General features: G+C 36.4%; 1 protein-coding gene across 1 annotated transcript; it reads left to right on the top strand.

The window, feature by feature from the left end:
* Positions 1–3,144: 3,144 nt before the first annotated feature.
* Positions 3,145–13,543, top strand: odad1 (outer dynein arm docking complex subunit 1; the record flags this gene model as incomplete). The annotated part of the gene is made up of 14 exons (XM_081357699.1): positions 3,145–3,211; positions 3,288–3,391; positions 3,689–3,865; positions 3,943–4,068; positions 5,485–5,598; positions 5,682–5,749; positions 6,214–6,401; positions 9,464–9,592; positions 9,673–9,755; positions 10,377–10,545; positions 10,697–10,860; positions 13,018–13,121; positions 13,250–13,343; positions 13,439–13,543. The coding sequence occupies 14 exons, from the start codon at positions 3,145–3,147 to the stop codon at positions 13,541–13,543; spliced, it is 1,692 nt and encodes a 563-aa protein (XP_081213825.1).
* Between the last annotated feature and the right edge of the window lie 1,446 nt (positions 13,544–14,989).

Below are 14,989 nucleotides of genomic sequence, written 5' to 3'. Positions count from 1 at the left end.
TTACTCATTAACAAACTCATTAAAAGTCATTACTCACCCTCAAGTTGTTTCAAAGTGTATGAGTCTCTTTGTTCTGTTTGTCCTGTTGAGCTGTATGAACTGTTTGTTCTGCTGAACACGGATGGAGATATTCTGAAAATTGTTGGTATAGACACCCATGACTTCAAGAATTCAAGTTATTCGTGTCTAGCAACAATCTCTTGATTCCTGATCATCCACCTGGGTGGGAACAGTTTATGTCGGGAGGGCCGCGACCGCCTGGATTTCCTTCGGGAAATAAAGCGCGACCTGGTTATAGCTCCACTGGTCTGACGAAATAAAGGCCATGCTTCATACAGATGTCTTTTGTTGTTTATTTTTGTATCTCTCTCTCTCTCTCTTTTCAGTAGACACCGTGAAAACTACAAGAAATAAAAAACATATATTCAAATTATGCATTTCTCAGTTACAAGTCTCTCGTGCCAATGTCCGATGATATGCAAGTGAATGTTGCAACAGAAATACGACAAATCCAATCAACATCATGGATAGCACATCACATTGTGCACGTAAAGTAATATAAAACAACATTATAAACATTATGAAATATATAAAGGTAAATTACCGTGTGTGCCTCTCAAACCATGCAGATTAGGCAATTCTTTTTCAGCTTTGATGTGAAAAAAAACAAACTATACGTATAACCTATAGCAACACCATAGCAACCACCCAAAACACCTTACCAGCCACCCAGAACACCATAGCAACCACCCAGGATACCAAGGCAACCACCTAGCAACACCATACCAACCACCCAGAACACCATAGCAACCACCCAAGATACCCAAGCAACCACCTAGCAACACCATACCAACCACCCAGAATACCCTAGCAACCACCCAGAACACCTTAGCAACCCACTAGAAACACCCTAGCAACCGAGTGCCGAGTTTTGCCACTGCAAGCACCACTCATATTTTCTTTCAAAAAAAAAGAAAGAAAAAAAGTTTGTGATCTGGTACTCTTATCAAACAAGGCCTGACTAGTAAGTCATTTGAATTTAATTGTTTAATGCACTAGCTAAGCAACGCTGATTGCGATAATGTATGTTTAGCTGCTAAGCAGAGATAATGGTGTCGTAAAGGTGTGCTGTCACTGAGGAAGGATGTTTTACTGGACGTGAGGCTCATGTAGGAATAATAAATTACAGCGAGACCTGACGGTATTTTATGCCTGCTTTCCGGGCTCCTGCAAACCTTTAACCCTCCAAAGGGCCAGTAGTCCACAGCAGGAGGGAAAGGTTGGGAAAGATGCTCATATAATGGGCTTTGGGTGTTTGAAGGTGGACGAGGATGAGGACTATTTAATGTCCAGTATTATATATAATACTGGACATTAAATTTTGCAATACAATGACTTTTAATAAAATAAATGGAAAATAATTATAGTCAAATAGTTCAGATTATTTGTTATTTCTTGTATGACTATTGGTCCTTCCAAATGCTTCTTTTGAATTAAAAACAAAAAATAAATAAATAAATCCAAAACAAAAAAAGTCTCTTCCTTTCATTGGTCTCCTGTTTGTGAGAAACAGCGCCCCCTGTAGATCGTTTTCCTTAGAGACAGTTGCTAACAACTTTATCCAAAAAGGAGGAAGACGTGTCAAATAAATCCACCTGAAGAGTGATAACAGCACAAGGTAAAATAAGCCTTTATTTGCCTCAACATATTTTACTGTTATCAGAGGCAGTGATCACTAATAATATAAAGCTGTATGTCAAACCTATATACATTATATGCAAAACAGTGAGAATGTTTAAATGTTTAAACAAGTGAATGGAATGTTTAAGAACGTTTTTCACAATCTTAGAAAAACATTAATAGAACGTTTATAACGGGAGAATCGAACGTTCTAATAACGTTCCTATAACCAAGAAACAACGTTAATACAACGTCTAAAAAACTGGACGTTTTGAACGTTCCTAGAACATTCAGAAATAACGTTTTTATAACTTAATGGGAACGTTATGGAAACGTTCTTATAACCTTAAATTGTTAGCTGGGTAAGTAGCATTATTTAAATGTATAATATATTTTTGATCAAAGCTTGACTACGTTCTCTTCTTGATTAACGTTACATAGCATCATCATTGTGTCAGATTAATATAATTTTAATTAATACATAAATATAAATGTTAATGGGGGGGGGGGCAGTTTATGGTTGTCTGTGTATAAATATTTATAGTTAACAAATAGTTACTAACTACTAGTTACTAACGTTACTATGGAACGTAAATTTAGATAACATGGAACATGAATACGTTATACATTCTGGAACTGAATGATTATTCTATTCATATGATATGGTATTTACCTGCTACTCCAAAAAGGTATTACCAAACTACAAGCCCAAAAGCATAATGATACGGGTAATTTCAGTTAGTGAACAGCACAGCAGTATAAATAGTGTATACTTTTTATACACTATTTATACTGTGTTGTGTTAGAAACGAAACGATGCATCACTCACGTAAGTATTGAGGGAAAATCAAACGTCAATCGCGTTCATCGTTGAATATTCGTCTTTTTCGTTGTCCTCTTCGTCATCTTAGTTCAGGTATTCATTCATAAACTCTTCATTCGTTTTTTAAACATATATATTTCCATATTTAATTTCTTGAAAAGCCTCTGGATTTGACGAATCGATTGCTACTCGCGTCAAAGAGGCTGTGCGCATGTCCGGATTATGACCAGTTGCTATCACGTTTTTGTGCAAATTAAATCATTTTACAATGTCAGTTAATCAAATCTTTAATGTTTCAAACATGATGATAATTGTTTTACATGTACTTTTAACGTAATATGCACCATATTATTTTATATCCTCTGTATAATAAATAATAATACACATCATATAATTTTCTATGTAAACAATGGTATATACACCCAGTATTTTAAAGGGTTTTGGAGAGGTAGTTGCTGGCAAAAAATAATAATAATAATATTTTTTTACAAATCATATAAGGAATTGGTGACCTTGGAGTTTTAATGTTACTTAAGTTTTGTCTTTATTATTTATAATTTAAAGCATTGTTTTGTTATGCACTGTTGTTAGCCCAGTGTTTTGTGACTATAGTCATCATCATCATCATCATCATCATCATCATGCCTCGTGGAAGATCAGCAACCAGTGCCCTCTCTGACAGCAGTGACTTGGAATTTGATGGAATTGGTATGCACATGAAACATTGTTATTTATAATTAAGATAATCATTAAGATAAATATGCAACCAGCTGTTTGTGTCCAGCTGAGACAGAGATTGAAAAACTGCAGAGACAGTTTCGTATAACGGAGGGGGATCGGCAGGCCTACAGCATCCAGTCACAGGAAAAAATTCGCAAACAGCGGTCAGTGCCATAAAACACTTTCAGGTTTTGGTTTATTAAGTCGGTTAACTGACAATGACAAAACTTATCATACATAAAGTGAATATTATATTTATTCTAAAAATTGTGCGAAAAAAAAAACTGCATTGTTTTTCTTTTAGGAGTAGGGTTAGGATTTGTCAGTAGAAGCCTATCTAATGTGCTCATGATGTTTTACCCAGCAATGTTGCATTATGTACATGTATTGCATTGTGTCTTGTATGGAATGTGTGTGTTTGAGCATATTTAGTTTGTTGTTGTGTGTGTGTTTGTCCGCAGCCAGGAGATTTCTAAGCTGCGGGAGGAACAGGAGGAGTTGCTTCGTGTGCTCGAGTGCCAATCGCATAGAAAGAACGACAATCGGGACACTGAGAGTATCCAAACTCTGCTGGAGCAACGAAACACGCTGGAGGATCAACTAGAGAATGAGAGACAGACCCAAACACAGATGGAACAGGAGGTGCCTAGTTATTAAACTTAGTCACATAGCTCACTGTTGGTGCTACAGATGTTTATTTGCATGCATTCTGTTTACAGATCATGAATATGGAGAAAAGGCTGGTGAAAGTGAGAAGAGGAGAGGTCACGGCGTCCCAGAGTCACACGTCTCAGGCCCGCCAGACTCAGAAGGCCACACGCACCCTGGAAAACAAACTGGACCGGGTAAACAGAGAATCAAACATTTCACAGCATGCAGTTTCACTGACCACACATAATTGTGGGCACTTCACATGTAAATCAGTGTAGATTTAAAGGAACACTCCGCCGTTTTTTTAAATAGGGCTTATTAGCCGTCTTTCCTACATTTAGATAGGTGGGCAAACGCATTTTTGTCTCAGTGCATGCATTGTTTTAGTTTGGCAGCGTTACTCGTGACATGCTAGCTGGCAACAAAGGATTCCATTCATTATGCTAAGCTAAGCTAGCGGTGGCGCTTCTAAACTGAGACAAAAATGCGTTTGCCCACCTATCTAAATGTAGGAAAGACGGTGAATAAGCCCTATTTCAAAAAACGGTGGAGTGTTCCTTTAAGTGGCTGTTTTTTCGGCCAAAATAAAGTGCAGACTGGACTGTGGCAAAACATTTGGCCATACAAAACTGTTAATTTGTTCCTAGATAATGCTGACCTGGTGTGAGTAGCTACGTTTATAAGAATCCAAATAATGCCTCTGTAACAGGATTGATGACTCGATCGGACTGAAAAGCCTTAATTTAATCACCTCAATCGATCCATTTAAAATTTCGATTGGATCGGAAGGGGTGGTAAAGACCTGAAATAATACGATCAAATTTTTGGGGTGCATCTTTCATGTTGACAACATGAATATAATGCAGAATATTGGTAGTCAAAAACATAGAAATGAAGAAATTTTAGGAAATAAATCCTTAGTAATACGTCCATAGTAATATGTTTTGCATTTGAAGTAAGTAGATTGAAACAGTGGCCAGAAATACACCTACTATATGTGAGTTCATCATTTGTGCTGTGCATTGGTGTATGTGAATAATGGCGGTAAAAATAACCACAATTCTTAGCAAATAATCAGAATAATGAAAATTGCAAATGAAAAGGGAAGAGGTTTGCTTGTGTCATGTAAAAATCTTACTGCAATTAAGTCCTTACTCTAATGATTGGAAATAATCACATTATTGGTACATATATAAACATAGTCATAGACCTTACTCAGGTGGACACCATATTGAATTTAACACGGATGAAAATGAGGCAGCGCAAATTACCGTCTGGTTCAAGACATGCTTTTTTTGGGTGGTAAATAATGGCTCAAATATCAGTAAATTTATGCACAAACCTTATTAAATCACCTTGCATGATTCATTTAAATACTCTCCTCCCATAAATACTGCGTCTGAAAGGCTAACTCCTATAAATGGATATGCAAATATAACCCTGTCCACGCCTTTTCAGCGATAATTTTTCACTGCGTGTCTTTAGTATATCCTAACAGTAGTTTCTTAACGCCAAAAGAGGGTTTGTGCTGGCGAAAGCTGTTAGTAAATCTGGACCCTAGTGTGTGCATGAACTTCTCCTAAAAAATGTTTTCCTTGTTGTCTCCGCAGGCTCTTATTCGCTTTAACGAACAGCTGACGAAGAACAGCCAGCTCAGAGAAGAGCTCGAGACACTCCGCATGGGACGCGTCCAATTCCAGCAGCTGCATCGCAGACTGGAGAAGGTTAGGCATTCTGGGTGTTTAATGAGTATGAGGGATGCAGTGATTGAACACAGTTCAAACAAGTGCTGTTGTCTTTCTTTCAGGTATTGCAAGATGTTCGTAAGGATATTGGTGAAGTTATCGACATGTCAACCACAGCTTATGATGTGAGGTAAGAGAGATACTTTGAGATTTTTAAGTTGCTTCGCTTACATACAAAGTTCCCAAAATCATGAAAAACTTAAAAAAAAAATTTTTTTAGTTTTTCATTTATATCCAGTTATTTTTGTGCTTCCATTTCAATTTATAATGCAACATTTCTAATTATTTCAGCTTTTAAAAATTGTTTTAATAGTTTTTGTTTTAGATTTTAATCAGCGATAATAACCCTGCCTCCAATATAAACATAAGTCATAAATGAAATATTATCGGTTAATATTAATCTTACCCTCTTTTTCATGAAAAAAGGTTTCCCAACCACTTTTAATTTGCAAAATTGCAAAATGTTGCAAATTAAAAAAATTTGCACACCTCAATTGTAATAAAGATTATTTTGTATGGGATTACACAATGCTCCACCCTCAATACGTGTTTTGGACATTTGTAACCGGTTCTATTTATATGTGTGCATTTAAGAGAGGAGGCACAGACCAAAATTACCATGATGAAGGAGAAGGCGATAAAGGATTTTGCGCAGTATTCAGCTGAGATGAAGGAGCTGGAGAGAGTCATCGCTCATGAACGGCGACTCAAAGAGTTCATGACCACCAAGAGTAACGAGAGAACCGCCATGGATGATGGACAGGAAATGAGACGCAGACAAGGTCAGAGAGCAATATTTGTAACCATTGTTGTTGGTTAAATTGTGTGCACTACCGTTCAGGGCCCGTATTCATAAAGAATCTTAATGCAAAGAGTAGCTCCTAGTGACAAAATTCTAAGAAAATTCTTAGAAATGTGGGCGTTTACTCTTAAATTTAAAGAAAAAATCCTAGTAAAGAAAAAAGTAATTCAGAAAGCATCTTAACCCTTAAAAGAGGTCTTAAGGTCAAAATTGTTAGGAGCACGGACGAGGACTTTTAAGAGGCTTAAGAGTTTCTTTAGCAGAGGAGAAAATGGCAGAAAGACGAAGAAGGAGAAGAAATGTGTTGCAGACAATGGATGACAGTGAGTTAATAAGACGCTTTAAATTAGATCATGCAGGGATCATGTTTGTGACAGATCTTTTTAGAGACACGCTAATATCTCCAACACAGCGCAGAAATGCCATAGCGCCCGAAATGAAAGTAATCACTACATTACGATATTTGGCAACTGGGAAAATTCCATGTTTGATACATTAAAACCAACATTCAAACCACCATTTAAATAGACATGCCAACAATCAGTGTAATTAGAAAGAGTGGAACAATTTTTATCATTCTAAGCCAAGCAAATACCTTATAGGAAATCAACAGCATGGTTAATAAAATAAGGATTTATATATATAATGTGTGTGTGTGAGAACGGTCAAATAGGAAATATTACGCATGTAATTTCAAAGTGAAGGCTTAGAATAGACCCTATACTTAAAATCACTTTTTTCCCCTTCTTGGACAACCAACCAATCACAGTCTTCAAAAGATTGTGTCATACATAGCAACGGGGTCAACCCCGCCTTCTTACTAAGATAAAAGTTTTTGTCTTTTCCTTACTCAGAGTTGCTCTCAGATCAGTCCCGAATTGCTCTTAAGCTAAGACTCCTACATAAAAGTTTTTAAGCTAAATTAAGAGTTTTCTGAGAGGATTCTTAGAATCTTTATGAATACGGGCCCAGAAGTTTGGGATCAGTAAGATCAAAAATAAATACAAAGTTCTGTCATGAAACTCTAGATGGCACCGGCTGATAGGTCCTTAAAGGGATACTTAAGGATTTAGCATTAAGCTTTGTATTAGTAGAAAACCTTTAGTATTTTCAAATTACCGTGCTTCCCTCCCTCATGTCCCCCTGAGAGGATTGATTTATGTATTTTTTTCTGGAAAAAATCCTCCGATGATGCAAAAATCGTCATTTTGCGTCATCAGAGGATTTTTTGGCCAGAGGCTAAAGACTACAGCCAGTAGTAGGGGCTGTCCCGCATGTGTTCAACCCGCCCATAGAGGGTGGGATCTCATTCACATAATGCACACACAGTGTCAGCCATCTTTTTTTGGAAGCTAAGCTAGCAGGCTCTTGGTCTGTGGAGAAAGCTGAGTAGTAGGGGTTACCATCCTCTTTTTCCCGGACATGTCCGGCCGTCGAGATCATCCAAAATGTCCGGGATTCAGCTTTTGCTTTCTGCAGTCGCCATTCATTGTTTACATGCACACTTTTTGTTTCAATCTAACTGAAATCATTCCGATTGGTGAATCTGAATGTAGTGTTTACATGAACGCTAAACAAGTGATCGGTTGATGTGCGTTTTAACATTGCTAAGAAAACTCCCGCTCCTCCGTGAGAGATACGAGACCGGTGCGTCTCAGGCCTCAGACCGGCCTCGCGCCGTTCTCCCGCGGCCGTCAGCCTCGTCCTGTAAACATAATGAATGGTGGTGACTGTAGAACGCAAAAGCCGAATCCTGGACATTTTGTGCGATCTCGAAATCCCGGGCAAACTCATCACGGAGACTCACTAGTAGCCTAACCTTGTTGTTTAACTACTGCGCTCTCTTACCAGTATGCGTGGCTTGGGAGTGGCCTCCTAGGGCAGCGAAGCAAGTGCATTCTCGGAGTTGTTGTCTTTTTAGACTCAGTCTAGAAAGCTCCATATTCAAAAATAATTTCACATTTCTTCTACATAAATGACCCATTTTAAATACACATTCATCTTTCCAGAGGTGAAGTATCCCTTTAACTGTTCGCAATCACATCATTATCTATTGGGCACAGCTGATTGGTTCCTGCTGTATCTGTAGCCAATGAGCTCGCTGCTCAGCCTTCAAATACTTGGTCAGCTGTAGCAGTTGCAGCGTGCTTTCAACCCTCCACCTTCCCCAGCTCCACCTGTACACATCAGCTACGGCTAATTAAAGTATGGATTGGCAGTAGCAAGTCCTGCACTTGCTCTGCAGCAGCAGCAGTGTAGCAGATCTATTCTGCCAAGACCAAACATAACAACATTGTCATATCCATATCCATTTCCATGCCAAACACTCTGATATTTGTTATGAGATATTTTAATTTAATGCATCTTTGCTGATTAAAATTATAATTTACTTTTTAAAAAATCTTGCTGATCCCAAACTTTTGTATACTCTATAACAGACTGATTGATTAACTATGGAAGCTCGTTTCCGCCACAAAATAAAACATTTTAAAAGATAATTGCGACTTTTTATCTCACAATTGCGAGATATAAAGTCAGAATTGCGTGAAATAAAGTCGCAATTGCGTGTTATAAAGTCAGAATTCTGACTTTTTTTCTCGCAATTGCGACTTTATATCACGCAATTCTGACTTTATAACACAATTGCGAGTTTACATCTTTTCTCAAAATTGTGAGATATAAACTCACAATTGTGAGATATAAAGTCCAATTCTAAGGAAAAAAAAGACAGACTTTTAGTTTATATAGTTTATATCTCACAATTCTGACTTTATAACATGCAATTGCGACTTTATTTCTCAGAATTGCGACTTTATATCTCGCAATTGCGACTTTATTTCTCAGAATTGCGACTTTATTTCTCACAATTCTGACTTCATATTTTGGAATTGTGAGAAAAAAAAGTCAGAATTGTGAGATAAAAAGTCACAATTATTATTATTTATTTATTATTCAGTGGCGGAAACAAGCTTCCATAATTAACTGATTATAAACCTAGCAATTTTATTGGCTAAAAAGTAACCCATGTGTGCTGATGTGAAGAGATGAAGGAGCAGAGGAGGGCAGACGCTGGAGAGGAGACATTTGACACTCTGGAGGAGGTTTTCCAGCGGATCAAGAGATTGACTGGGGAAGATAATTTGAAGATGTTGGTTACAAATTTCATTCAGGGTGAGCTTTATGTTTTCTGTTTTGTGCCAACAAATGATTGCAATGTGTTATGCTACAACTCTTCATGTTTTTTTTAACAGTTGAGGACAAAAACTTTGCTCTTTTCAACTTTGTGAATGAACAGAACATAGAAGCTGAGAGACTGAGAGAGCAAATCCATCAGGTCAGTGTGTGAATCACAGAACTAGTCAAATTAAGACCCAAAACATACATATTGCTTGCAAGATGAACTGATCATTTAAAATAAATACATGATTGAGGAAGGACAGTTTAGTCCCCTCCACTTTTTGTGAGATAATGATTTAAGTTTCATTAGGTTTGTTTCGCTAAGGCAAAAAAAGTAGTTTTGTAAAATTACTTTTGTCATTTTAGTATTATTTATGTGCTATTATTGTATTATAGTATGGTATTTATACTTTAATATTGTACGTTTTAGTGAAGTTTCTTATTATATTTAGTTTTTTTCTGTTTAGCTTTATTTTCTTTTTATTTCAGTCTTAGTTATAGTAATTTTAGCCACTTCATTGTTCATTTAGCACAATTGTCAAAGCAACATTGAAGTTTTTTAAGGTTTAGTTTTTCGTCTAATATTTATTTTAATTAATTCATTTTAAACTTTATTTTATTTAATGAAAACAATTTTAATAGTTTTAGTTTTAGTTAATAAGAACAACACTGAAAACACTTAAAGACCAAACAAACGCCTGTGCCAACCTGGGCCAAATTCACATTTTAATACAGACACAACAGTAAGAATCCATTTTTTGTGTTGATTCTGTTCCAGATTGGAGAAGAGATGAAGCACTTGCACATGAAAGGTGTCCAAAAGGAACAGGAAAATCAGGTGGCGTTAAAAGAGTTGATGGGTCTAAAGCAAGAGTGTGAGACACAAGCTCAACAGTATGAAGCCCAGGCCGATGACATCAGCAAGATCCTTCATCAGATCAAAACAGGTACTAGTAAAATCACCCAAAGATGCGTTAACAAAACCGCGTGGATAAACCCTAGAAGAATCAAAAATGATAACATTGTCATGTTATCATCTTAGAAGAAGAATGATACTTACGTTTTTATTCACAAAAGCTTATATTGATGTCATTCTAGGGACAGACAGTGTGTTCAATAAGATTGACTGCGACCGAACACTGGTGGCTGACATGCTGGGCTCTTCCTCTGGGATCAGAGACAGTAACATCATGACGTACCTCAGCCTGGTGGAGCAGAGGACCAGTGAACTGCTCACCATTCAAGCCTTCATTAATTCTAAGGTACAGAAAAGACCAGAATGCACCAACAGGTTATTTCATTGGCAGTGTCCGAAATCACCCCCTATAGCCTTAAATAGGGCACTATTTGAGTGGACATTTAGAGTGCACTCATTCAATCCCACAATGCACTGTGATAACGAGTGTACAGCAGATGTATGCTCATGGCTAGAGAACAGAATACCCGTGTCTGACCAGAAGATGGCGCAGCAACTAAATCATCCATCAATCTATTTTCCAAAGTGCTGGTCCAATGTGGATACAGAGTAATATCATACAGGTTTAAATTCTTCTTTTTAAATGATTATTAAATTAAAGGTTTATACATGACAAATCTTTTCATCTTATTACCAGGCTTGTGCACAATTCAGAATTGAATTGAGAATGACTCCTTAATTCCAATTCAATTCTTGAATTTGAATTGAATTTGCATTGATGTCAAAAACAGGATCGAATTTGAATTAAAGGAAGCAGAATTGCAATTCAATAAAAATTCAAAGAAATTCATATACATATTTTAAGTGAAGTGTTTAACAATGAAGCTTTACAGTATATGTCAGATATGATTGCATTATAAATGGTATTAGTTTGAACTACTTGTACAGATTACATTAAAAGGATATGTTTTCCCCCAGCAATGAATGTTAAAAACAAAACTAATTAAACAACATTGAGGGGGTAATTTATTTCAAGAATTTGATCAATATCTATTTTAGAACAAAATGTATGCAGGGTTGAGTAAATAGTTACATGAAATGAAATTTCTGTTATAAAATTATAAAATTAATGTAATTGTATTTAATTGTATTACTGAGGTAAAATGTTTAATTCAATTAGTTACTAATCAACTTAAAACAAAATTGCTTTGCATTGATAAAGTTATCCAAATAAAGTAATCCAAACCACCTTTATAATGGGTAACTAATAACAGTAAGCAATAACATTTCCAAAGTAACCTTCCTAACACTGAATGCATGCAAGACTCAACACATTCTTTCTGTTGTGTGACTGTGTGGAATTTCTTTGAATTGCCATGAATTTAATTCCACTTCCTGTCATTCCAATTCAAATTCAATTCAACGTCCTGTGGGGCGGAGTCAATTCGATTCAAATTCCAATTCATGAATTGAATGGAGGCCAATTCTGAAATTCTGAATTTTGCACAAGCCTGCTTATTACTAGAGCTGCCAGTTTGCTAAGTTTTAAATGACTATTAAACATCAAGCACGAACGATGCAAAACGGCAGCCCCTCCGGCGCTCTCAGTGTCCGAATTCACTCACTCGTGTTCATTCACTCCTTCAACTAGACTATATTAGTGGAGTGATGAAGTGAATGAAGGTATAGAGGGCGATTTTAGACACAGCCATAGCGTTAAAGCAATTTTGTGCTGCTTTAACAACATTAATACAAAGCCATGCACTAGATTGGTTTTATGATGGTACAAAAAAAAAAAACGCATTTCTGGTAAAATACAATTAGATTAAGATTACCACCGAAAATAATTTCGATTTGTACCTCAGTTTTTAAAAAGAATACTCTTAAAATTGTCTAAAGGGCATCCATTGTACTCTTAACTTGTATTTACGTCAGAGTATTATTATCAGTTATGATTGGTGCTTAATTATTAATAATGGTTCTTTTTATAAAAATCAATAATTGTTTTTCAGCATTAATATTTTTGCTGAAGCCATGATACATTGTTTTCAGGATTCTTTGATGAATAGAAGGATCAATGAACAGCATTAATTTGAAAAAGAAATGTAATGCATCCTTGCTCAATAAAAGTATTAATTTCTTCTTTTTTTAATCTTACTTAGGACCAAACTTTTGAATGGTAGTATCACGGTTTCTACAATAATATTATGCAATGTTTTCAACATTGAGAACAATCAGAAATGTTTCTTGAGCAGGATCATGTGACACTGAAGACTGGAGTAATGATGCTGAAAATTCAGCTTTGATCACAGGAATAAATTACATTTTAAAAATGTATTAAAATAGAAAACAGTGTTTTTAAATTGTAATAATATTTCACTGTTTTTACTGTATTTTTAATCAAATAAATGCATCCTTGATAAGTATACGAGACTTATTCGTTAAAAAATCGTACTTATTCTGAGCTGCTGACCAGTGGTGTAACTGTGATGTAAATAAATAGGACCTGGAGAAGAGTTACGACCTGAAAGAGGTCGCTCAGTTCCTGCTGGGTCAGAAACCAGATGTGCTGAGACACGCAGAGATCGTTCAGCCGCCCATTACCAGGTGAGAGAAGCTTCTCATACGGTATGTTGAGCTATAGACACAGTCTATGGAGATAAAACAAAAGCACACAAAATATGTGGACTTAATGTTGTTAATATATGCTCCTGGTCTTATTGTGCACGATTCAGGCATGATTATGAGGCCGAGGACTCTTCTCTCACAGATGAGGAGGATCGACCTTTGACCCACAAAGAACTCCATCAGCATGTTATGATGAGCAGTGTAAGGCACACAGAATAGCTCTTTCCCATTCTGATGTATTCATTAACTACGGTTTGCATTACAGTTACATGGTGTTTGTGGGTTTTCTGTCGTAGGTCGTGCGTAAAGACGAGTCTCTGCGTGCAGTAAGAGGCAAAGATGTGAAAACCCCTAAGAGCAGCACCATGTCTAGCAGCAGACAGCGTTCGCTGGAGCCTTAAAGCTACACTGTGTCATTTTTAAGTTTATTCTTAGCAAAAAACACTTTGTTCTTTCAAAATTATATGTGCTCATTAATGTGTAATTACTTATACCAACTAATCAAGTATTCTCGTAAGCGTAGAATCGGCCATTTAGAAATACATACGAGCGAGTCGCTCGAACGGCGGCAGCCATGTTGCGCCTCCATCTTGAAAATACATTAGCCAAAGAGGGACATACCTGTAAATTCAAGTTTCGCCTTTCGCGTTTTGTCACTCAGTGGCACCGTGACGAATGCGAGGGGGAGATTACTCACGACTGCCGGCAGATTTGAAATAATACGGCCACCGTAGGAGTTAAAACGCCCTTGGACTGGGAGGGGCTGGAAAGTAATATTCAGTTGATAGTCATAAACAATTTCACCGCTAGATGGGAGAAAATCCTACACAGTGTAGCTTTAAGACACACTCTGGTCTTCTAATAAAAAAGTTGAAAATGATCTATAGGCTGTAATTCTTTTTCAGCTCCATTCAAACATGCTTATCTATCTAGCTAGATTATACCTAGATCGTTTTTTCTGTCATTATTTTCTCATTAACCCGTATGCTGTTCTATGGAATAAATGTTAAGAGTTTGGAATAACATGAGGGTGAGTAAATAATGACAGAATTGTCATTTGATGAACAGTTCCTAACAACAAACAGAAGAGGGCAGAATTTAGCCAAAGTTAGTGAGTCAGTTAGATCATAGAACTCCCACAATGCCCTTATGTCTGTCATGTTTAAAGTATATTTGAATAAATATAATTAAATGTTTTCCCCCTGTACTCAGTTCTTTGTTTTGTTCAATAATGCATCAAGTGGTCACATGTTTTGGTGCTTCCCATGTTTCTATTTAAGAGTGACGGCAATAAAAGTTTGGCAAAACAGCAATTTCCAGGTATTGTGTTTTAAACTTTTATCAGACATCAGATCATTTTAGCAAATCTATTTCTGAGACTTTTTATCTCAATTACTATATTGTGACAGATTGGGCATTATTTCAGCAACAAGGAACTTGAGGTCATGTTATATTATGAATATAGTCAAAGGGTATTTTTGGACACAACAACCAGGAGTTTTTAACCCTTAAACCATAATTACATATAAGTGCCATTCAAGTACTTTGAAAGCCAATCGGCATCAAAGACTGGAAATATGTGATTTGTAGTCTTTAATTAACATTTATATATTATAATTATTTAATTTTTACTTCACATTTTAATCGTTAATTTTAGAAGCAGGGAGTATGAAGATGTCATCAGCCACCACCACACACACACATACTATTTTATTATACATATTTTTGTGCTTATTCTCTACTAAATATTCTGTTTACTATTAATTCGATGGGGGAGAAAAAGAAATCTTGACCCTTTAAGTATTTGTGTCTCTTTTGATGCCAGTGTGGCTTTAAATACGCTCTCT

Source organism: Scardinius erythrophthalmus (assembly GCF_964197995.2).
Source record: "Scardinius erythrophthalmus genome assembly, chromosome: 25".
Taxonomy (NCBI): domain Eukaryota; kingdom Metazoa; phylum Chordata; class Actinopteri; order Cypriniformes; family Leuciscidae; genus Scardinius; species Scardinius erythrophthalmus.
This window is presented reverse-complemented; position numbering and strand designations above follow the sequence as displayed.